At 42.4% G+C, this 25,903-nt stretch overlaps 1 protein-coding gene across 2 annotated transcripts in view; it reads right to left on the bottom strand.

Moving 5' to 3' along the window:
- The window catches only part of AGTPBP1 (ATP/GTP binding carboxypeptidase 1), a 1,069,504-nt gene that overhangs the window by 414,710 nt on the left and 628,891 nt on the right, over positions 1-25,903 (bottom strand). For both annotated transcript variants that reach the window (XM_078675801.1, XM_078675802.1), the window contains exon 14: positions 17,762-18,486. In XM_078675801.1, the coding sequence (XP_078531927.1) occupies positions 17,762-18,486 (725 nt within the window). The remainder of the gene's footprint in view (positions 1-17,761; positions 18,487-25,903) is intronic.

The following is a 25,903-nucleotide window of genomic DNA, read 5'->3' as shown; positions in this document are numbered from 1 at the left end:
AACCCGTGTTGGGAGTCATCCAGGATGTTATTGGATATGAGGAAGTTGGTGAGGATGGTGTTAACATGTGCTTCTATGATTTTAGCTGGCCAAGGGAGAAGAGAGATGGGCCGAAAATTTTCAGGAAGGGTAGGGTCCAAGGTGGGCTTTTTCAAGATGGGGGATACCCATGCCTGCTTCCATTTAGAGGGAATTTTGGCCGTAGAAAGAGACCGGTTAATAATATTCCGTATTGGTTCCGTGACAAGCTCATTGGCTGCACAGAAGGTCTCGGGTTTTAGGGGGTCGGCCGGGGAGCCAGATTTTATTTTTTTTACAGATTTTATAGAAACTCTCACGTTCTAGTGTGGGGAGGGAGGACAGACAAGGCCTACTAGGGTCTAAAATAGCGGAAAACTGAGGGGAATAGGGGAAGGTCTCGTAAATTTTCTTTATTTTGTTGGTAAAGAAATTGGCCATGTTATTACATAGGTCTGGAGAGGTGGCAGCAGAAATGGTGGTTTTTTTTGTAGTAAGGTCTTTTAAAATTTTTAAAACAGTTTTAGAGGCATTAGTGCTACTGTTAATTTCGGTGGCATAATAAGCCGCCCTTGTTCTACAGACATGACGATGATAGTTTTTTTTTAATTGAACATAATTATGCTTGAGGTTGGTATCATAATTTTTCCTCCATCCTCTTTCCGCCTTTTTACATTCCTTTTTCAGGGTGGCTAATTCTGAGTTGTACCAGGGGCTAGCCGCGTGGGCACGAGCCTTAACCCACTTAGCTGGGATCAAGGAGTCCAAAGCTTGGATTATCCATTGACAAAACTGATCATATCCTAGGTCAATGTCGCCACTCAGGGGAGGGGGATTAATCTTTAAGAGATTATGAAGCTCCTCCAAGCGGAGTTTTCTCCACGGACGCTTCTGGACTCGAGGGGTAGGTGCAGATGCAGGGGCAGATATGCAAGGGACTGTCATGATCACCAAATGGTGGTCTGTCCACGCCATAGGAATAGGTGTATCAACGATCCCATTCTCAATGTTGGACAGGATGGGATCAAGGAGGTGTCCCGCTCTATGGGTAGGGCCACTCACGAGTTGATTAAGCTGGAGGGGGGCAAGATCCGCAAGAAAGGTGGAGATTTTAGGTTCAGTGTCCCGGTCAAGGTGTAGGTTAAGGTCGCCTATGATCGTAAGATTGGAGGTTTTAATGATGTTAGTGCCCAGGTATTGTAGGAGTGAGTTGATGAAGGGAGTGTCCGCGCCAGGGGGGTCTATAAATCAAGAGGCCAGTAGCGCAAAATTGAGGGTTGACTTTAATGGAAAACCTAGCACTTTCGCTGCCCCTAATGTCAGCTTTAATTAATTGGCAGGCGAGGTGCGATTTAGCTATAAGTGCAAGTCCGCCCCCTCTAGAATTTCTGTTCACGGTAAATGTAGTGAACCCAGTAGGGGTGGCGAGGTTGATGACCGAGTCCATGTCGTCATGGAGCCACGTCTCGTTCATAAACAAGGCATCAAGGGAGTAGTCAGCTAGGAGAGCACGCATGTGTGTTTAACATGCAAGTCACAGGTATGAATGGCGCTAAGGCAAACGGTACCTTCTGTTCTTGTGGTTTGCTCTCTATCAAATGGCAAATTTAATTTGGGATGCCTTGTTCATGAATGCCCCTGGTTACACAAAGGAGTAACAGTGCATAAGCTGCGGGCTCTTGGGTGCTACATCTGCCTGGGGAAAATTTACCATCTGGCCGTGCAATGCTGAAACACATTACCATTGACAAAGCCAATAGTTCTTGCATTGTCAAGACCGATGGGCTTCTGTTCGTTTAGTATCTTTATTAGAATTTTCAATTTGGTGTCACATTTAGGACTGCTACTTCCGTAACCAGCCAAACAGTCAATTCTTCAACAAGATAAACAACAAACACAACAAAAAATGCATGTGTCAATCCTTACCCACCCCATAATTCACCTGCAGGGAACCATCTGCTTTGTTCAGGCCTCTCCCAGCATAGCCTCCACATTTCTAGAGTTTCATTTGGGACTACTCAGACGGTCTACAATAGTTTACACTGCCCCTTGACTTCAGAGTACCACCACTCTGCCCATCATTCAAATACGTTAAGCACCACCATTCCCTGTGGATGACACACTTCTCCGTTCACAAGGGCGTGCATTCAGCGCAAAGAAGATATTTATGGCAACATGTTCATTTTTTGCACTTCCTGGGCAATTATAGAAAAGATAGAATCTTTTTGCATGTTTTTACAGCCCCCTTTAAAACAAAACTGATTTATATTAAAGTGATTCTAACAGCTTTGTGCAAAAAATATGAAACAACATTTTGGGATGTGTTTAATTTTGCACTAGAGGTTCTATTATTATTATTCTTGACTGCAAACCTGTTCATTCTTTCATATGAAAGCGATACGCACTAAGGATTTAAGTGGTATGTGGGAAAGGTAATGGTATGACTATGTATGTTAAGGAATAAAATATCCCCTGCCGTACAGGATAATGAAATTGCAAGTCACCATATAAAGGAACTCTGTTTTCGGGCTTCATTCCTCTATATGGTCATGCAACTCCTCAGTGACGTACATTAGCCTTATAATTTACCGCAGGGGTACTTTATATCCCATTTCTAAAATGTATAGAAAATGGAGTCCTATTAATTTAGAAAAATATGTAACTATATAGAACATACAATGGGCCTTAGAGTTTGGTAGAAGCAGGACATCCTGCAAAAGGTGGACGTTGTCTCGTCCATTGTGTTAAGTGTGCACTAATGTCAATGGCACTATAATTATGGAAAACGGTATAACCACCACTTTTTTGTTCAATGTCATACTTTACCAAACTACAAAAAAGCCCAGAGTTTCTAAAGGGCAGAATAAACTACATTTGGAAATGTATATGGTACCTACAAACTGTCTGGAGAATTTTGGAGAATAGCTTTGTAAGGAAATTTGAAATTGCAATTGTACATGAATTTAAGGTATGTGAAAATGAGATTGTTTTACATACAAAAAGATGATGTGTACTCTAGGAATGGATTCTATTATTATATACTTGTCACTTAAGGTTTAGATTTAATATTAAAATGAGGAATTCTAGAATACTGGTTTGGAATTACATGTGTTCTAATGTAGGAAATATTTCCCGAGTTATATAAGTATATTTTTGTGGCTTATGAACTTGGTCTTGAGGATTTGGTGTTTGCATGAGTTCTAATGCTGAAAACGTTAGGGATGCATGCATGAGTGGTGTAGCATAATTTCTGGTGTGGTTGAGATATGATGATTAGTATCCTCCTGCAAGTTGAGGTGTTTGAATATTTTCTCTCTAGATGCATGCGGTGCTAAATGTGGTGCATTATGGAGATTGTGCGTGCATGACTTACTTACTGTTGTGTTTATATGAACACTGTATATAAATATTCATTGTATTCATGTTACCTGTGCGATATATGATGAACTGTGAATATGAAGTGGATGTCAGGTGGAGTAAGTGTTTTACTGTTTCCTTATCAACGGATTACGCGAGTCTAGCCAAGAATGTTTTTCAATCTGAGATGAAATAATTGTTTAAAATATATTTAATTGTTTTTATCATCATAAAAATATTCACCTGAAGATGTTATACATTGCCATCATTTACAGTTTTCTCATTCAACCCTTTATAGCATTTTTCATAAATATATATATATACCCTTAACATAATCAGTGGTTACAGTCAACTAATTCCCTTTCACTGTACCAAGAGTAAATGTGTTTTTTGGATGCATATTTTTTGCTTATACCACTCCTTGTGTACTGCTATTTGCTTTATCAGTAGTGCAAATTTATATTGGATGTGCCTGTCCACTTCCATTTTGTAACGCGGGAGCTTAGAGGCTTCTGAGTGATCCATCACCTTTTTTGACTGCATCCTTTATTTTATTCTATGAGGTTTGATTATTACAAAATTCCCAAATTGCCCATAACCTTTTTATGAATGTTGACCCTTTTACACATCCTAAGTAGGACAAAGTCCTCTGTCCTTATATGGCTGTCAACTTAAACGAGCTGCCAGCCTGGAAGAAAATGTCTGATCCTGAATCCCACAGGGTGGATGTGCACTGCTATGGGAAAATTAAAGTGGCTTGGCAGCTGATGCTGGAGGGGTAGGAGCGGGGTTGCTGAGTTGAATGGTGCCCATGATTATCCGCATAATGTTTGATCTACATGCCCGGCCTCAAAAGGACTGAGATGACTGCTGTGGTGGTGGCAGGTCCCGGAGCTGCTTACATGCCAACCATCTGGAGTAGCCTCAAAAAGGTCAGAACTAGTGAGGAACTTGTTAAGCAGGGGTGGATAGGCCCAAGGAACATGCTGTGGGTCTGCTTTTCTTAAAGCATTCAAGGAGCAGAATTACATTTTCGCCAAAAGTCACAGCATTAGAAATTACAGCACGTCCCCAGAAAACAATTCTTGTGTGATTATGGAGCACCAGACGGCCCAAGAAGTCAGTAGTATCCAGGGCAGCCATAATTACATATTTTGCGGTATCCTGACTATCCTGAATGGTTTGAGCCACAGAGGTCTCCTCCAGCACCACCAGCAAGATCTGGCTGGCCATGTCCCAGAGGAAATACGTACAATGGCCTAATAGGCAGACCGCATTGACTGACCTTAATGCTAAACTGGCGGCAGAGAACATATGCTTTCTGAACACCTCAGTTCTTTTTTACTCCATTCGGAAGCATTGTAGGGAATGCAATAGGGTTGCCTTTGCTGATGGAGGCTTGAACCACCAAACTCTCAAGAGTCAGGTGCTGCGTAAGAAAGCACGAGTAAACCACTTCACCTCAGTATGCCTTCGTTCTTTTGTTGGCCAAAATTGTGAGCTGAGTTCTATATCAGTGTCTGGACATTTATATTTTACAACTATAATAATTCTGCAATGTGCTTTCAGATCGTACTTTTACGTGCCCTTTTCTTTTCAAGTGTAAGTTTGCCTTATACATACAAAAGGTGGGCACTTGTAAAATGAATTACTCACACAAAGAATTTCATGTGAGGAAATATACTGCAGGAAGTAAGTGTTTCAAGGCTAAAATGTCCCTTGATTTTATAAACTTAGACACTATACACATTTATGAGAATTCATTAAGAAAAATCCTTATCTCATGATGAAGCAAAAATGTAGCAATTGCACTTGCAAGGCTGATTTTCACTGGTGTATACATATACATGCATATGTTTTGTCATGAGAAAATAAAATGCATAAAGGATTGCTAGGAGTATGCTTGGAAAACGGCAACGGCAATGGTCTGCGTGTGTTACCTCCGGAAGGATAATGTTACTTACCCAGTAAGCATCTGATCTTCGCATGTAGAGCTGACACAGTATAAGGTCAGTACAGTAAGTGGTTGTGACGTAATGTTTGAAAAAGCAATATAAATAATCAGACAGGCCTTAAAGTAAATACAGTGCAGGAGTGTTCACAGAGGTATATGAAGCGAGGTTACCACATGACTCCATGTCACAAGGGCACACCTGTTCCACGTCATGACTTGTTCAAACCGTTTTTTTCCAGGAGAAGTATGTTGTAATTGAGCTGAATAAACAATAACATACCCAGAATTCGCGGACGACGTAAATAAAAACCTGCTGATGAAAAACGGGTGCCCTCATGATTGGATACTCTTATGGGGATTTTAATTTAGAGCAGCAGGTCCACTGACAGACGCAAACTAAGGCAAGTACATGATCTAGCAGACACAATTGCATGGACAGGCCATGGAGACAGTGACTTCCAGTAGACACGGTGCAGGTTTCCTGGACAGCTGCTTTTTTTTGGTCCTCTTGTCTGTTTTTACTGTGCAAAAGCACGGGAGGAAGGTTAGAAAATTCAAGTCTGCTGACCCAGGGCTGTTGGATTATCCCGCATTCACTGGGAAGTGTTTGCATGGGGTTTATATTTGAACACTGTACCCGCTTTTAAATCTACTAAACCAATTGTTCTAAGTCTTGCAAATGCCAAACCTATTGATTTGTAAATGCTTGTTTTTCCTGTAGTGTCATATTTTGTTTCGTCCTGCAGCTCATTTACAGACATACTCCATAATAGTGACTGTCCAATTGCACAGATTTAAATGAGACTCACGAAAGTAGAAAATTAATAAAAATATTAAGTAATGCAATTATGGGGCCCAGACTCCAATTTACTCCTGTGTGATACTAATAATGGTACATATTTTCTTTTTATATATGGGCAGGATCAGCACCTTTTGAGGAGCCCCCAAAATACAAAGTCATGAATCCTTGGGTTTAGTAGATCAGTGGTGTATCTCATAGGTTAGATCCATGGAGGTCATCTGCTTTGCAGGTAGTATACGGTCATTTCTGAGTTTTTAAAGCTTCCCGAAGCTAGAGTGTTCAACTGCTCTGTGACATCCCTGGTCTCACTTTGTCAGGCTGATGCTGGATGTCACACTGTGTTTTATATCCAGCTCTGTCTTTATTCTTATACTGTGATTTTTTCTAGGAGACTAGTTTCATTTTGGCTTATTGAGATCTCCAGGCATTCAGAGTAGATGTTGCTAAGCTCTGACAGCTGGATGTTCTTTGCAGGTTACCTGTCTGACATTCCTCTTTTAATTAATGTGAGGTGTCTGCTTCTAGGCTACTCAGGTTTTACCCTGCTAACCTCCTCTTTCTGTTTTACTGCTTCTAGTTACATGAAGACAAACTGCTTGTCTATTGTAGTTAATATTGAATGTCCTACTGTCTGTAGGCCTAGCCTTTGGCAGCAACGTGTTAAGTATGGAAATACATTCTAAACAAGCATGCACCTGTGGTGCTTCAGATGTTTCTCCCTTCTGATGCAGATTGGGACGTTCTCCACATAGATGCAGGCATATTATTTTAATCCGATCAGGAGGCAGCAGCTGTGGGGGATCAAGGGATAGGCTTTTCCAGCTAGGGGATAAGGACAACCCGGTGTTACCTCACTTAGTGGCAAAGGAAATCCAGAGAGGAAAGGTGCTGGAGATACATGTTGAGTGTGGTGCCCTCAGTGTCATTATGCATACCAATTACCAGAGGTAGGCTTAAGGACTGCCTACAGCTCTATCCTAGCCTGAACCACCACCTTGGCACTGCTCTTATTTTGCTGTTAATGGGCACAGAAAGTGTCCCACAATCCCCCTCTGCAGCTGGGAGGGACAGCAAGTAAGTGAAAAAAAGTGTTCGAGGCATGTGCGCTGTAGATAAACATGCTTTGCATACTCCTGCCATCTAGTGTTGGGTCCGGATGTTTGCAAGTTGTTTTTCTTCGAAGAAGTCTTTCTTAGTCACACGGTAAGGTGACTCCTCCTTTCGGTGATAGTGCGCATGGTCATCAACTCCATTGTTAGATTGTTTTCCCGCAAGAGGGTGAGAATGGAGTAATTAAGTGTAATATAGAGATGTCCATGCGTACAAATGTATAGTGAAGAACTGCAACAACTACAGGTACCCGGGAAGGCGCATGTGAATCTACAGCTCTACATGCCAAGAACAGATGCTTACTGGGTAAGTAAAATTATCCATTTGAGGCATGTGTGCTGTAGATACACATGCTTTGCATAGATTATAAAGCAGTATTCTCCCACAGTGGTGGCTAACCTGTAGATGTTGCAGTTGTTTGGAACAGTGTTTTAAGTACTGCTTGGCCTACATTAGCCTGTTGTCTTGCTAACACATCTACACAATAGTGCTTGGTAAATGTGTGTGGTGTAGACCATGTAACTGCTTTACATATGTCAGCTAGAGGAATGTACCTAAAAAGGTCACAGAAGGCCCTATTTTACCAGTAGAATGCGCTGTAGGGGGTATAGTCAAAGTCCTTTTGGCTTTAGCATTGCATGATTGAATGCATTTAACAATCCATCTCCCAATACCAGATTCAGAGATAGGATTGCCTTTATGAGGTGGAGCAAATGCTACAAGCAGTTGTTTTGTTTTTGCTGAAGTGTTTTGTCCTATTTATGTAGTACAATAAATCTCTTTTAACGTCAAGAGTGTGAAGAGCGCGTTCTGCTACAGACTCGGGTTGAGGAAAGAAAACTGGTAACTCAACCGATTGGTTTATATGAAAAGCAGAAACTATTCTGGGAAGGAATTTAGGGTTGGTACAGAGAACTATCATGTCTTTGTGTAGCTGAAAGAAAGGTTCTTCTAGCGTTAAGGCCTGTAGCTCACCAACTTTCCTCAGTGATGTGATAGCAATGAAGAAAGCAACTTAACCATGAGAGAAACTGTAAAGGGCACTTGTGTAGTGGTTCAAAAGGTGGACCCATGAGACTTGTGAGAACAATGTTGATATTCCACACTGGGACCAGAGGAATCCATGGTGGTATTACCCTTCCTAAGCCTTCCATGAAGGTCTTCATTACTGGAACTCTGAATAGTGGCAGATGTTGCCTATTCTGCTTTAAGTACACAGCTACTCCTGCAAGGTGCAAACGAAAATAGAAGTGTAAGCCAGTCCTGTTCATTGTAAATGTAACAAATAACAAATAATGTTTTGTATAGAAACATCTAAAGGATTGATTTTGTTGTTATTGCAATATTCAGCTAATCTCTTCCATTTTGCAGCATAGCAAGCTCTGGTGGTAGTCTGTCTTGCTGCTTTTAGAATAGTCATACAGTCTGCTGGTAAATTTAAATAACCAACTCTATGACTTCAGGAGCCAGATCGCTAAATTCATTTCTTTGGGATTTGGAGGTCTGATTTCTCCATGGTTCTGTGAGAAGAGACTGAAGTTCAGGTGTAGTTTTGGATGTGGAACTAGTGACAGCTCCAACAGGGTTGTGTACCATGGTTGACGAGCCCATGTGGGAGCTACCAAAATTAGTGTTAGGGATGATTGCCTGAGTTTCCGAACCACCCATGAAATGAGCGGGAGAGGCGGAAAAGCATAGGAAAATATCCCTGACCAGTTCATCCATAGGGCATTGCCCTTTGATAGTGGGTGTGGGCATTTTGCGTTTTCGGCTGTGGTGAGTAGGTCTATTTGTGGAAATCCCCACTGTTAGACGTACGGAAGGAGAACTTGTGGGTGAAGTTCCCACTCGTGAATTTGCTGCCTCCTTCTGCTGAGGAGATTGGCTATTTGATTGTTTACTCCTGGGAGATGTTCTGACAGAAGATAAATCTTGTGATGGATCTCCCAATTCCAAATGGCTTGAGCAAGTGTTGACAGTTGGAGAGAGTGTGTCCCCCTTGCTTCTACACATAATACTATGCTGTCATGTTGTCCATTCGGACTAGGACAGTATTGACTATCAGATGAGTTTGAAAAGCTTTTAGGTCTAGGAAAACAGCCAAGAGCTCTAGATAGTTGATGTGGAGAGTCTTATGCTTGTTGCTCCACATGCCTTGTATTGTGTAATTTTTTAGATGAGCCCCCCCAACCTGTTAGAGATTCGTCTGCTGCAAGCACGATCTGTGGAACAGGGTCGATGAAAGGCCGGCCTGCTGATAAGCTTTGTGGGTTCCAGCACTGCAGAGAGCAATGGGTACGGCTGTCTAACAACACTAGATCAGACAATAGACCCTGTGATTGATTCCAATGACGTGCTGAGCACTCTTGTAGGGGGCGCATGTGATGCCTTACATGGGTAAAATTGCGATGCAAGAGGCCATCATTTGCAGTAGTTGCATGAACATGGATGGTAATGCTTGGTTGGGTTGAAACTGTAGAATGGTAGCTTGAATATCGTGTAATCTGTCTACATTGGGAGAGGCTAAAGCTTTCACTGTGTCTAGACTGGCTCCTAGATAAGAGACTGCATCTCTGAGGGATGCAGGTGAGAGTTCTTGTGCATTGATGGTGAAGCCCAGTTGATGAAGAAGATCCATTGTGATCTGTGTGTGCTGTAAACAGTTCTGGTGAGTGCTGGCTTTGATGAGCTAGTCGTCTAGATAGGGGAAGACGTGAATTTGTTGTCTTCCGAGATGGGCAGCAACTACTGTCAGACATTTGGTAAAGACTCTGGGCGCTGTAGTAACTCAGAAGGGAAGTACCTTGAACTGGTAATGCTTGCCTGCTATCACAAATCTCAAGTATTTGCGATGAGCCGGATGAATTGAAACATGAAAATATGCCTCTTGAATCTAGAGTAGACATAAAGTCTGCTCTTTGTAGAAGTAAGAGTATCTGTTGAAGTGTCACCATGTAAAAATACTCTGACAGTATGCAACGGTTTAGCTCTCTCAGATCTAGAATAGGTCTTAGGGATCCATCCTTTTTGGGGATGAGAAACTACAGAGAGTAAACCCCTGAGCCCTGGTATTGTATTGGAACTAGCTCTATTGCCCCTTTTAGTAAGAGGGACTGGACCTCCTGTTTTAGCAAATGTATGTGTTCTGGAGATAACTTGTGAGATCGAGGTGGAATATTTCGGGGATTGCTGGTAAGCTCCAGGCAACAATCATGTTGGATAATTCCAAGCACCCTTTTGTCTGATGTTGTAGACTGCCAAATGGGGAAAATTGTTGAAGTCTTCCCCCGACAGGTGTGTTATTATCGGGGGGGAAGTGTGAGCAAGTCACTGTTTGTTGGGGGAAGGAGCGTTACGGAGTGTGTTGCCCCAACCCTTAAAGCTGTTGCCTCTCTAACCTCTTTGAAAAAATCCCCTGGATGGAGAGGACTGGTTGTTATCTTTATAAGTTGAGGTATTTTGATCTGGGGGATGGGGTTTTTGACCATCCTCTGTAGGAGGAGCCACGAAAGGAACCTCTGTTGGATGCAGTCTGAAGAGCTCCCATAGATTTAGCGACTACAGTGTCCTTTTTTATCTTGTCTAACGCCTGGTCAAAATTAGGACCAAATAGGTGTTCTTTTTCAAGGGGTGCGTTAAGGATCGATTATTGGACCTCAGGTAAAACCCAGAAATCCTTAACCAATTATGTCTCCTGAGCAGGATGCTGGTGTTAAAATCTATAGCTGCGTGTCTGCGGCATCTAGACCACATCGAATAGAGGAATTTGAAATGATCTTTCCCTCATTTACTAAGTGCTGTGGCTTAGCCTTATGCTCATCTGGGAGATATTGGAGCAATTGCTCCTTTATGTCCCAGTGTGCCCTGTCATACCTGGCTAAAAGGCTTAGGGTTTTTTTAATGCGCCATTGATTTTCTGCATGAGCAGCTATGCGCTTGCCAGAAGCGTCAATGAGTTAGGACTCTTTATCTGGAGGAGTAGCATCTCCTGATGTTTGAGAATTTGCTCGCTTACAAGCATTTGATACCACTAGGGAATCTAATGGCAATTGTCCCTTGATAAAGATGGGGTCTGTGGGAGGGGCCTTATATTTTTTGTCCACTGTAGGAGTTAAGGTGCAGGCTCTGACTGAATCTTTAAAAATATCATCAGCATGTCGCATCATGCCTTTAAGCATTGGAAGTGATTGTGAGGACCTATGTGTGAATGCTAATGTCTCAAACTTCTAGTTATTCTTTGTGGAGCTCTAATCCATGGTAATGTGCAGCCCTAGCAATGAGTTCTTGGTGTGATGCATTGTTGTCTGGAGGATATGGTTTGGCTGGGTAAAGGTCTGGATCAGTATCACCTGGGGGATCCACTGTGTAATCTGTCCATGGATCTATTGGAATATTAATCCCCCCATCATCTGCATCATCATCGTCATAATGAGATTGAGGAGAATCCTGAGGCATAATCTGCAAAGGATTCTCAGTTGGTGACGAAGGTGCAAGTGGTGGTAAATGAAAAGGACTAGTAGCCACAGATTTTTTCTTCAAGGGGATTTTGTAGGAAGTGTCCTCTTCTTGAAGCTTGCGTTTCTGAGGTGTTTTTATGTGAATATGGCCAGTGTCAGGATTAATATGTAGCCTTTTTTGCTTTGGATCGGGTGTTAAGGGAATAGTGTCCACTTTCGGATCCGAATGGTTCTCTCCTTCTGTTTTAGCGCCTAAGTTTACGGTGCCGGTGTTTCGGTGCCAACGGAGACTGGCCTTTCAGTGCGGAAGGTTTTGTCTCCAAAGGTTGCTTGGCTTGTGGCGCGGGGGATCTCGGCTCTGAGCCGAACTTCTGCTTGGAACCGAAGGCTTTCGGCTCTGTAGAGGACTTTTGTCGACTCGGTAACGAGCCGGAAGGCTTGACTGGTGGTTCCGATGCCGGGCCCGTAGGTGAGCCATCGGAAACTTCATTGTGGTGCCGAAGCCTTGTGTTTTTTCTAAATAGTCTGTGGGGGCAAGGGGTGTTCGAGACTCACGTCACCTTGCCCCTGCAGCAGTTCTTCGGTGTTGAGGTCTATCTCGAGCTCCGAGTCTGATTCTTCTTCGAAGAAGGCTTCCTTATCCTCTGCAGCTGATGCCTCGATTTCTTCTTGGCTGGAGTCTTCACCGAAGATGCCCGGCATGTCTTCGATGCTTCATCTCTCGGCATCGAGCCCGACTATCACGAACAGTCGTCTTCAATCTGAACAATTTGCAAGCGTCGTAGTCTTCTTCCATGTGCTCCGCAGAAAAGCACAAGTTGCACACCCTGTGTGAGCCAGTGCGCGAATACTTTGCGCGGCACTGAGGACAGAATTTAATCGGAGTCCGATTCATCGACGGAGAGCTAAGTCAGCGCGGTTAGGGCCTGAAGGCGACCAACGAAGCTTTCCTGATCGAAAGTCGATTCCGATGTCGAAACGATATGCAGAGAAGTGCGAAACAATACCGTCGAGGGTAGAGAGGATTGCGCGTAGAGGGAAACCCGAAGAACGGTTTCGAACCAGAGCGCAGCAATACACGTCCGAACCCAATGGCGGAAAAAAGCAATCTAACAATGGAGTTGATGACCATGTGCACTATCACCGAAGGGAGGAGTCACCTTACCTCGTGACTAGAAAAGACTTCTTCGAAGAAAAACAACTTGCAAACATCCGTACCCAACACTAGATGGCAGGAGTATGCAAAACATGTGTATCTACAGCACACATGCCTCAAACACTTTCTTCACATCCTGAAAGTCTTTCTTCCTGTCCCTTTCAGCTGCAGAACGGGATTGTGGGACAATTTATGTGTCCATTAACAACAAAATAAGAGCAGTGCTGTGGTGGAGGTATGGGCTAGGATAGAGCTGTAGGCAGTCCTTAAGCCTACCTCTGGTTATTGGTATGCGTAATGGCACTGAGGGCACCACACTCAACATGTATCTCCAGCACCTTTCCTCTCTGGATTTCCTTTGCCTCTAAGTGAGGTAACACCGGGTCGTCCTTATCCCCCTGGCTGGATAAGCCTATCCCTTGATCCCCCACAGCTACTGCCTCCTGATCAGATTAAAATAATCTGCCTGCATCTATGTGGAGAACGTCCAAATCCGCATCGGAAGGGAGAAACATCTGAAGCACCACAGGTGCGTGCTTGTTTAGAATGCATTTCCATAGTAAACACGTTACTGCCAAAGGCTAGGCCTACAGACAGTAGGACATTCAATATTAACTACAATAGACAAGCAGTTTATCTTCATGTAACTAGAAGTAGTGAGACAGAAAGAGAGGGGGTTAGCAGGGTGAAACCTGGGCAGCCTAGAAGCAGACACCTCACATTAATTAAAAGAGGAATGTCAGACAGGTAACCTGCACAGAACATCCAGCTGTCAGAGCTTAGCAACATCTACTCTGAGTGCCTGGAGATCTCAATAAGCCAAAATAAAACTAGTATCCTAGAAAAAAATCACAGCATGAAAATAAAGACAGAGCTGGATATAAAAACCAGTGTGACATCCAGCATCAGCCTGACAAAGTGAGACCAGGGATGTCACAGAGCAGTTGAACACTCTAGCTTCGGGAAGCTTTAAAAAGTCAGAGATGCCCGTATACTACCTGCAAAGCAGATGACCTCCATGGATCTAACCTATGAGATACACCACTGATCTACTAAACCCAAGGATTCATGACTTTGTATTTTGGGGGCTCCTCAAAAGGTGCTAATCCTGCCCATATATAAAAAGAAAATATGTACCATTATTAGTATCCCACAGGAGTAAATTGGAGTCTGGGCCCCATAATTGCATTACTTGTTATTTTCAGTAATTTCACCTGAGTCTTATTTAAATCTCTGCAAATGGATGGTCAATATTTTGAAGTATGTCTGTAAATGAGCTGCAGGACAAAACAGAATATGACACTACAGGAAAAACAATAATTTACAAATAGGTCTGGCACTTGCAAGACTTAGAACAATTGGTTTAGTAAATATAAAAGCGGGTGCTGTGTTCAAATACAAAAACCATGCAAACACTTCACAGTGAATGCAGGAGTAATCCCAACAGCCCTGGGCCAGCAGACCACCTGAACCGTGTCTGGTGGAAGCCACTGTCTCCATGGCCTGTCCATGCAATTGTGTCTGCTAGATCATGTACTTGCCTTAGTTTGCGTCTGTCAGTGGACCTACTGCTCTAAATTAAAATCCCCAAAAGATTATCCAGTCATGAGGTCACTCGTTTTTCATCAGCAGGTTTTTATTTACGTCGTCAGTGAATTCTATGAATGTTATTGTTGATTCAGCTCAATTACAACAAGTATACTTCACACCTGGAAAAACAGTATGAACAAGTCATGAAGTGGAACAGGTGTGCCCTTGTGACATGGAGTCATGTGGTAACCTCGCTTCATATACCTCTCTCTGAACAATCCCGCACTGTATTTACTTTAAGGCCTGTCTGATTATTTCTATTGCTTTTTCAAACATTACGTCACAACCGCTTATTGTACTGACCATATACTGTGCCAGCTTCTCTTTAAGTGTGTTCCCTGTAGGATCTGGAATTGACATATTTCTCTATATTCTGGAGTATAATTGTGCCTTTCCTCAAGGTGCTTGCATGTTGGGTCTTTTGCTCCCTGTCCGAGATTGCATCTTTTCCGAATACCCAACTAATTGCTTCGGGCAAACTTATGGTTATGTAAAGAACTATAAAAATAATAAGCCATACAATGTTAACATTCCTACTTACACTTTCCTGTGATTGTGCACATTCCCCCGTGAGTCTGCACGTAGTGGAGGTGCCCCTTCCTGCATGTCAATGTGCTCACTTTTGCCTGTGCCCTTAATGTGATTCCTCAATGTGGCTGCAGGTGATTGAATTAATTCCTATATCCGGTTTTGTCTGCTCGTCTGCATGTCTTCAAATGACGGTATTCATTCCAACCCAAGAACCTGCGCTTAATGGTGTCCAGTCCTACACGTGGTTGTGTCATTGTGCCTTTCTCTATAATTCCTTCATATACCCGCTCATTCACATACCTGTCTTTAAACAACTGTGTCCAGTCTTGGTACTTGCAGCAGCATGTGTAGTCTCTGTGCCTTCTCATTACCATGGTAGTGTGTCCCACAAAGGCAGGGCAGGCATCACACAAGCATACAGTGCAATCTTTGGATTAGATTTGCGGTCTCTTTCTAATTTCAGAATCGATAGCCCCCTCAGGCTTCCTTTTGTGAGCCGAAATTTACATGCCTTCACTTGATCTGCCTCCACCACCCTGCTGGTCCAGCCGGCCGTACATTAAGTAAGTCAATTTCAGACGACTTGCATAGTTAACACAGAACTTGATTTATACCTATCACCTAAATGGTTTGAATTAATTAATAACCCCTAATAAATACCAGGGGCTTTTTTAGCTATGTCCCTGGGTAATAAGTCTCCTAATTAGGTTTCTCATTCCCTCACACATTAGGCAAGTTCTCCGTATAAAAGAATAATTATATAATTGTGCAGGCTTTCGGGGTTCTTAAGTTTGACCTGGACATTCGTTATTTTTATTTTTATCTTGTCGATATTAGGTGCTCACACACCTGTCCTGATGATGATCTCAAGTACATGAGAACAAAACACAGTCGACCATAGAACAACCTAACTCCTTATTTTATTATGGAACACATTGCCAAAAAAGGTGTTGAGCTTCTTGTTGTTTAAATTGATGCATGTTTTAATGTTTTCTCACTCCCCACAACACATCTTTTCACTTATCTGTGAGCAGTGGATCATGATATTTATATAAAAAATTTGAAAACTGAAATGATACTCTGCAATGAATACATTTATTGCATTATATTAATAAGTGTCCTGCTCTATACTTGCCTTTGATATACTGTATAATTCTGGTTCCTAAGACTGCTGTGGTGGCAAAGAGGAACATCGCTAGGGCTTGGGGAGCCATAGAACCCCCAAAGAATAGAGATTGGAAACGATATTTAGATTGGTGCCAACAAGCGGAGAAAGTAGTTTACCAGAGCAGAGGATGCCCAAAGAAATGGGAAAAGATTTGGGGCGCCTGGGAGAAATACAGAACGCATGGCAGGGCAAGGGAGGGGAGGTCGACACGAGATTAATAAATATAGAATCATTCAGGACACCCAGTTGATGATTAGAATCGCATTGTTCTCTCTTCCTTCTACCGTCAGTTTAAGATATATGTATGTATTATTGTGATTGTGTATGATGCTGCAGTTTAATAAAAAAGAACTTTAAAAAAAAACATTGTGGGCCCTAAAAATATATAGGACACACTGTGTTTTCTCTAAAACACTCCAAAGACCCATTGGTCTCTATGAACCACAGTTTTTTGGAAAGTGCTCAAAGATAGAGCTTGGCACCCATGCACATACAAGTTATTAAAAAAAATATGAAAGTGGGCGCCGTGCTCAAAGATAAAGCTTGGCACCCATGCACATTCAAGTTATTAAAAAAAAATATGAAAGTGGGCACAGTGCTCAAAGATAAAGTGTGGCGCCAGTGCACATACAAGCGATTTTAAAAAAAAATATGAAAGTGAGCGCCGTGGTGATACAATATTATTACCACAAAATAAAAAAAGTAGTCCCTAAACAAAACACATAAAGACCTACAGCGTAAGTAAACTGTAGTTGGCTGGTGCTCCTTGCCAGAAAACAAACGGATGTGATGCATTGGAGGGCCAGCCAATAAGGAGACAGAAATAAAGAGCAATGCAGGAGGTAAACTAATGACAAGCAGCAGGTGGGACTGCACTCCGTATGCTGAACACAGCAGGTATTCCAGACAGCACATGCGAACTGCTAGGCTCGAACTAAAATTAAATAAACTTGCTCCTACTGAAACCAGCCATCAAAGAAAATTGTTACTGTGCCTTTGGTGTATCAATTCTTTTTTTATGCAGTGAAAACAGTAACAGACTACTAGCTCAACCACCTAAGAATATAATCAAGGAGTGAGCTATTATAACTAGCAGCAATCATGTCATCAATGGCACATTCAAAATCCTTAATGTACCAAGAACCTTCCATGTAGGAAATTCGACACCGTACATGTTAAACAGCACCAATGCTCAGAAAACAAAACATTTCACTCTGCTTGAAACTACTGGTCTACAGATAAGTTACTTCTCCTTTTCATCCCGTGCATAAAAGGATATTTTAAATGAGTCAATTTTACCATAAGTTACCACACAGAGATTATTGGCAGTCTAATCACCATTGTAAGAAAATCAGTTTAAAAGAAATAATAAACCAAAATATACATTCTGAAATCTTATGATTATACTAAAACATCTTCATTATAAAATGAATTAATTTTTTTATTCGGTTACCTGCGAACAGTACTGCGTTAAAAAATGTTGAACAAAAGAAAGTAATCTGTTCTGTATAGCTTGAAATATTATGTTTGTATTCACTTGTGCTACACATAGTGCAGAATTGCCTTCCATCATACCCCATCCTACAAGACAATCAGTAAGATAAAAAATGTGCCTTACCGTTGTACACCGTAAGGTCTTTCTACTATAGGTTCTTTATATGGAGGAGGGACATGACCAAAGTAATCCGGGTATGCCACTTCTGTATATTCAGGTACAGACTTGGTGTTTTTCACAATTTCCACATAGAGATCAGGATCCTGAAGGGGTTGAAGTGTTTCTAAATCAGACAACCCAAGGATAACCTGCTCCCCTGAAGAATGGGAGCTTCTGTCATCGTCTTCTTCCGGATCAACACCAGAGCAGCACATTGGCCCCAGTTGGACCGATGTCGGGTCAAAGAGGTTGTTTTCACAAGATGAATTATGATGACATGTTCTATTGCAAGGAAATGTGGTAAGACTGGTCCTGCCCTCCAAATCAGGTGTGCATCCTGCTAAGCTATGCTGACTGTTGTTTCGTGAAACACTCTGAAGACCGAGTCTGTCAAAACCCTTGACTATTTCTTGATTAAGGCACTGGCATGGAGGGTGGGGCCCATTCTGAACAATTTGCTGGTGTTTTACTGCTGCAACACAGTCAGTACTTGAAAAATCCAGAATGTGTGGTGTCTTCTTCCGTTCCTCCTCGAGTAAAGTACTGATGCTCTTTCTACAAGCAAGGTCCCTCGACAGATGATTATATTCCACCGGCTGCTCCTCGCCTGCCGTTGGGACAACAATAGGTCCAATACGATTCACACCAGTTGAGGCAGACTTTGGCTCCTTCGACACCTGATGGAATTCCTAAGCAAAAAAAACCTCATAGTTAGAAAATATTGACTTACTTTGACAAATCAAACCAACGACTTTAGAAACACAATCTAGGCCCATGGCAGCAGCCTACCAACTGGTTCAAAATTAATACCAACCAGCACAATATGATAGGATGCTGAAGGGGAATTAAGAGGGGGCATTTAAACACATTATACGTTGCCACCACACTCCCAATTCCGTTCGCATGTAATCAGTGTTTTGCACAGATGAATACATTTGCTCAATTCCTACCCTAAAACTGAATAAAAATCAAGGCAAAGAAACATTTTCTTAAAGTAGTTTTGTTGCGGATTTGAAGTACAATGCAGGGTGTAGGGAGTACACAATTATCAAACCCCCCTCACCTATACACAATCATAACCAATATAACCATCTTTTCCAGACTAAGGTGACTTGTTATTCTTTGCTTGGGCAGTAGGTCGCCCAAGGGTTTTTCTTCCCATTTTCAAGACTAACCTTTGAGGTAAGATATTTTTTCCGTCTCAAAAGCTACAGAACATCTTCCCACTTTCACGTCTATGCTTCATATAGTTTCACTTTGTAAGGAAAAGTATGAAAAGTTTCCCAAAAATTACTTATGGATGTGATGTCGTACAAATGACAATCACTACCCTAATTTAACACCAGGGGATAATTACCTCTAATGGCTCGTAAAAAATAAAGAAATATGGAATATTTATAGCATACAAAATGCTTCAGTGTTTTTCAAACGAAAATTACTTACCACAATCACTCTTGAACTCCTCATCCAAAGCTTTCCATCATTTGATTGGTACGCTATTTAGACCAGGTAGAGCACAAGGCAAAAGCACTTTATGCACAAGAAAAAAGCAACTGTAGGTCTTCAAACCTTCATAACTTCTCCTTTTTCAACTCCTGTATCAGGCCTCCACACCTAGATTCTTGATAATATACTTTTTTCATTAATGAATAAAGTTGCATGGGAGAATAGCTTTTCATGTCTTAACTAAAATTGTGGCTACCCTAATTGATCCTTTGTTAAACTAAATTGTCTTACAGATATAGCCTTTCTTAGTACCTCTAGGTAAAGTAATCTCCATTTCGGAAGCCTATGAATTACTTTAGTTAAACTTTTCCATCTTTCCCTTGACTGGCTCCTTTACAGTTTTAGTGACTTTCTTCCTACCCACCTATCCCTAGGCTAGAAAACAGAAGTGATCAAGTCCAAGTAAAGTATCTTGTATTACCAGGTTAGTCACATTTTTGACCTTTGAACCTAAACCTTTAATCATTTGGATCTTATATAAAGAACACGACAGCTAAGACCCATGACTTAAAATTACAAAATTTTTTTACTACCATGAGTGTGCAGTGCTTTACCAGTATGATAGTAATCAACACATTAGCTCATAAAGTGTTTGTGATGGAAGTATGTTTGCTGTTAGACCTGCCAGTTTTAGAGTAGTCTTCCCCCAAACCTTTTGTCTTCCTCCTTCATTATTGCTGAATTAGTTTTTGCTGGCCTTAGAACTCTTTGCACTTTACCACTGCTCACCAGTCTTAAAGTGCATGTGCTCACTCCTTAAAATAATGTAACATAGTCTTACCCCCAATTGCATATTTAATGTACTTGTAAAATCCTAGTAAAGTGGTACTACATGTACACAGGGCCTGTAAATTAAATGCTGAATGTGGGACTGTCGTACTGATTGTGCCACCCAATTAAGAAGCCCTTTCAAACCTGTCTTAGGCTTGCTACTGAAGACTGTGTGTGCAGTTGTAAACTGCCATTTCGACCTGCCAAAATAAACTATTTGCCAGGCTCAACCCTTCCTTTTTATTAATACACAGAAGTAGCCCCAAGGGTAGTCCATGGACAGCCCAGAGGGCATGATGCAGTGCACTTAAAAGTTGCATATGTACTTTTAAGGGGAGAGAGCATTTATAACGCTGTTGGTACAACGCAGTTGCATTACAACACGGTCAGTACAACGACCGTGTTGTTACCACACATACCATTACAACACAAGTCATTACAATGACTTGCTGTAGCGGGCTTTAGGTGTTGGATATGCAATCCAACACTTTCCCACTGTTGTACAGACTGGAGTTGGAATAGTAAATTATACTATTCCAAACTCCAGCGTCCCCTACAGCAACTCGTTGTAAAGACTTGCATTGTAATGGTATGCTTGGTAACAACGAGGTCGTTGTACTGACCGTGTTGTATAGGCATGCATTGTAAACGCATGCGTTGCAACGTCATATATTCTCTTTTAAGTCTAGCATCTCCTGGTAGCGAAAAACTATAATATGTGTTATTCCCTACTGTAAGGGCTACCTCTCCCAGGAGTTCACTTATTACATTTAATACGCTGTAACTTTCAAATGGGAACAGGTAACCAGTTCATGTTTGGTGTCTTTGGAATTGTAATAAAAAACCCTCTTGTATGGTAAAGTCTGACTTTAAGTTACAATTTTTAAAATAATATTTTAAGAAAGTTGGTATTTTCCTGCAATAGCCATTTAGTGCCTGCATCCTGTCTCTGGGTCACATGGCTGAATGTAGCTGACAGTTGGACTTTGTGGATTCCCTCTAGACAGTCGCATACAATAGACAGCTTAGGTGTGCCTGGATATTTCATCACTGGTAGGATGGGAGAACGTAGCAGGGGACAGACCTACTTACACCTGAATATGCTGGGTCCTGCCTCCACATTATGGGCTGTATACCCCCTGTAGTTAAACTGAAGACAGGGCCTGTGAGGCAGGAAACCTGTGCACGTCAAAGGGAAGCCTCAAGAAGCTTCTTCCATTTCAAAGGAGGCACCTGGTATAAATATTGGACCTCAGACACCAACTCTTCAGTACATTTCTAGACTGTGGAAACTCTGCCAGGAAAAAGGACTGCTGAGCTGCTGAAAGCACTGCCACTCTGATGGACTGCTGCCCTGCAGGACTACTGCTTTGCTCGACTGCTGCCTTGCTGGATTGCTTCCCTGCTGCCCTCCTTTCTGAGTCAGAGGGATTTGGATGTGCATCTGAACCCATGACTTTGAGAGTGACTCCCAGGGCTAGAGTGTTGACTTCCTGTTCGGAGCCACAGGGTCATAACAGGCTCCCAATCACCTGAACCAGCACCCAAAGCAGCTGGAGCAAGTCCCTGACCTCCCAAAGTAGGGCCCCTCAGGTCCTGGACCCTTGGTGTGGTTTCAGAGAGGATGAATTGAAGTTTTTGGGCTCTTTGCGGCCACGAATAGGCCCATTTGACTCAAAACTTCGTACATGCACAGCCCGCCATCGCAAAGGTCTTTTTGGAACTATTTTTACTTAAAACTATAAAATTGCATTCCTCCAGTTCTACTGATTGGACCTTTGTCATTTTGGTCTTGATTTATTTATTACATTTTACCTTATTAATTTAATTTGGTGTGGAATGCCTGTGGTGGTGTGTTTTCACTTTATTACTGTTCAAAGTGCTGCACAAATACTTTACAAATTACCTCTAAGTTAAGCCTGATTGCTCTGTGCCAAGCTACCAGAAGGTTGAGCACATGTTAATTTGAGGCTTACTGTGAATTCACCCTTACAAGGATTGTGGTTGCTGCTTGAGTAGGGTTTCACCCCCTCAACCAGGCTATTAATTTCAATTGTATTGCTCTTAAACCAATTATTCAAAAGGCTTGAAAACCTCACAGCCTATATCAGCAAGTAAGGGCAAAACAGGTTTTGGCTGTCTTTATGAATCATGAGACTCTGCTAATTATGTGAGCAAGACTAGAGCTGAAAAACAGCGCTGCCCTCCAAAATGATGTGATTCTGCAAACAGTGTGAACAAGACCAAAGCAAAAACCCAGATAAAGAAAGAATAAAGATACCTTCTATAAAAGAAAATAGTTTAAGTTTTTACTATCTAAATCCAGAATGTGTTTTGAAAAATGGAATAGCATATGAGCTCTATCTAAACTGCAAATGCAATGATTTTTCCTTGTCCTCACCTTCCTCCTACTATATGCAGCCTTAGTGAGATTCAGTAAGCCTTCTTACGTGAATGCCAAATAAGAAAATAAGTTACTTACCTGTAAGCATGCTGAAATTATTTCCCATTGTTGAAGTGGGAGTCCAAAGGTATCACAGGAAGCAGCAGTCAAAGAGCTAACTAGAAGTTAATGTTAAAAGACATTCACTTTAATAATGTATTAACATCATTATAAAAGCCATAAAGCCCAGCCAATCTGGTGACAGCACCATTTAGAACCCTTACCACAGAGGCTCCAGTCACTCAGCTTGTCCAGCAAAAGTGTGAGGTAATAGTCACGAGAAATAAGGGGATCCTCTATGAAGGCGAGGGTGGGTTGCATGTGAATGAAAGATACATATATTGGAGAACTACAGTTAGAGGTAAGTAACTTATTTTCTCCTCCAGTATTGGATTCATCATAGATTCACATACTTGAATCATAATAGATAGCAGCTAGCATTTGCAAAAAACAACATTATCATATCATAGCGGATGGTGGGAAAGATAGTTAGAAATAGCTTACCTTACTGAATAAATGGCGCAGCACTGCTTGCCCCACAGGCGTATCGTTCTTGTCAGAGGAATCCAGGCAGTTATGCTGCGTAAAGGTGTGCCTGCTGGACCATGTTGCTGCATATTTGTTAATTAGGCACACCAGCAAGGAGAACACAGCTCTGGTAGAATGAGCCTTAACTTTGTGCATTAGGGCTTAAATGCTTTTTTGTGGCAAAATTGGATAGCTGGTGCGATCCATCTTGCTATGCTTTGCTTCGAAACTTGGAACCCTATTTGTAGATTTCCAAAAGTCACAAACAATTGATCCATTCTGTGGTGTTGTTTAGTTCTGTCTAAGACTTTGATACACATTTTAATGTCTAACGTTGTAGTGATCTTTCTGCCATAGTCTGTGAATTGGGAAAGAATATCCTTAATATTATGGGCTCATTAACCCCTTCTGCGCCGATGACGAGCTGAGCTCGTCATGAGGTTTACCTGTCGTGTGCTCATGACGAGCTGAGCTCGTCATGAACCTCAGGGTTTTAAAAACATCCGCGCGCAGCGGGAAACCCGCCGCGCGCATGTGGTTAAAGTGGAAATCCGAAAGGACTTTTGTATTAACTTCGAATTCGTTTTTAATACCATACTGTTGTGTTTAAATTGCATGCATCGTTCCTTGATGATAAATGTTTCGATGTCAATAACATTTCTTGCTGAAATTAGTGCCAGCAGCAGTGCTGTTTTCCATGTGAGATATTTTAAGTCTGTCTTGTGAATCGGTTCAAACTGAGATTTCATCAATTGTCCTGATATTACAAGTAGATGCCAAGCAGGAGCAGGTTCCTTTATAGAAGGAACCACCCTGAAAAGCTTTAGAAACTTCTTGATTACTCTAGCCGACCACAGGGAAGATAGCTTACCTGATCTTCAAAATCAGGATATTGCTGCTAGATGTACTTTAATTGATGATTGAGCGAGACCAGATTTTGCCAATTGAAGAAGATAGGGTAGGATTTGTTCTGGAGTAGATGAGATTGGATAAAAACCCATTTCCTGACACTACAGACAGAAATGCTTCCACTTGAGCTTATATTTCTTATTGGTGGTGTCAGCCCTGGCCTTTGCGAGGAACTCTCTGAAGCCGGAATATCTAACCTTTCTAGTTCTTTGAATTCAGGAGCCAGGCCGACAAGTGTAGTGATGTCGGATTGGGATGATGTACCTGGCCGTTGCTCCTCATCAGCAACGCTGGTATGAGCTTCAGTTGAATGTGGGCTTGTTCCAAAAGAAACAGGAATTTTGTGAACCAGAACAGTCTGAGTCATCTGGGAGCTAACGAACAAGTTACTTACCTTCGGTAACGCTTTTTCTGGTAGATACAATAGCTGCCTGTGGATTCCTCACCTTGTGAATATCCCCCTTGCGCCAGCAACATTCGGAAATTCTTTTTGTAGCTTCGCGCCGACGTGGACTTGGACGTCATAGAGACACGGCATCGCTCGCGACTCCGCTGACGTCACCGACGCCTACAATAGGCCCACGCCGGCGTGATGACATCAGTTCCCTTTTTTCCGCGTCGTCGACGCCAACGGTTTCTGGGATACTCAGTAGCTTTTAGTAACTCTGTTACTGTTTTTCTTCGTTTCTCTATTCTCTTGCCTCTTTGTCTCTTTGTTATGTCGACAAAGAAAACAGGATTTAAACCCTGCAGGGAATGCGGGAAGATGATGTCCGTTACGGACCCACAACAGGACTGTATTTGGTGTTTGAGCTCCGACCACGACGTGGATGTATGTTCGTCGTGTCAAAAAATGAATCCAAAGGCCCTGCGAGAAAGGGAGACCAAGCTTCTTGTGGCAAAACTGAAGGCTGATAAAGGAAAGAAGGCGAGGCCTCGCCTTCGGAGTCGCAAATTCATTCTCCGACTCCGGTTTCCGACCCGACCCCGGCACCGTCTCCAGCTCAAGAAGAGGTCGGTGAGGTTCCTAATGAAGAAGAGGAATCGACTCCTGTTGTTGAAACAGACTCGAATCTGCCTCGAGGTCGACCTGAAGGTGATCATCCACCTTTTCCAGCTCCAGGTCAGGATCCTTCAGCGTTTCTCAACGCTATGTATGGTGTTTTCTCGAGGTCATGGTACCCCTCTGGAGCGCCTTCAGGTCCTATGGGTCCAATGGCATTTAATTTGGGTGTGCCTCACTCTTATGCCCCGGCACCTTTCATGCCGTATATGCCGGCCCGACTCCGCTGTGGCAGTACCCAGCTCCACCTAGGTTGACGCTGTTATCGACGCTGGCTCGACCGAAGTCGACGACTCCGGCACCGGCGTCGCCTGCTCCAAGCAAATCTCTGGACCATCCTTCTAAACCTGCGGATTCGGTACCGACGTCGGCTCCGGCGCCGTCGGAGTCGACAGTGGATCCGGCTGCAATCCGTGTTAAGCAGAGATCTAGGAGAGAAGCTCAACGTCTCCTGGAAGAACAGAGGTATTATGAGTCTCATTCTGACTTGGAAGAAGGTGAGCTGGATGAAAATTATTTCGAGGAGCTAGCTGATGCTAGTGGTCTTGAATTTTCCCCAGAGTGGGTATTACCATCAGGTCCTGATGCACCCTCTAAGGATGTTCTACCATATCAAGTGGTAATGAAAAAGGCAGCAGGACTTTTAGGTTTAACATTGCCTACTGTTGAATTTAAATCAAATCTGCTTACAGAGGTTCTCCATTCACTGAGCTCAGCTGTGGAACCATTACTCCCATTTAATGAGGCTTTGACTGAACCCATTATGGAGGTGTGGAAAAAGCCTCTTTCTGCTCCTGCTGTCTCAAAAGGTGTGGCTAGGAGATATAGAGTGGCTCTGTGATCTGGGAGCTAACAAAATCATTTGGCAGAGTTCCCCTCTTTTGTT

This window comes from Lissotriton helveticus, chromosome 2_1 (assembly GCF_964261635.1).
Source record: "Lissotriton helveticus chromosome 2_1, aLisHel1.1, whole genome shotgun sequence".
Lineage (NCBI taxonomy): Eukaryota > Metazoa > Chordata > Amphibia > Caudata > Salamandridae > Lissotriton > Lissotriton helveticus.
Note: the sequence above shows the minus strand (reverse complement) of the source record. Positions and strands in the feature narration are given on the sequence as shown.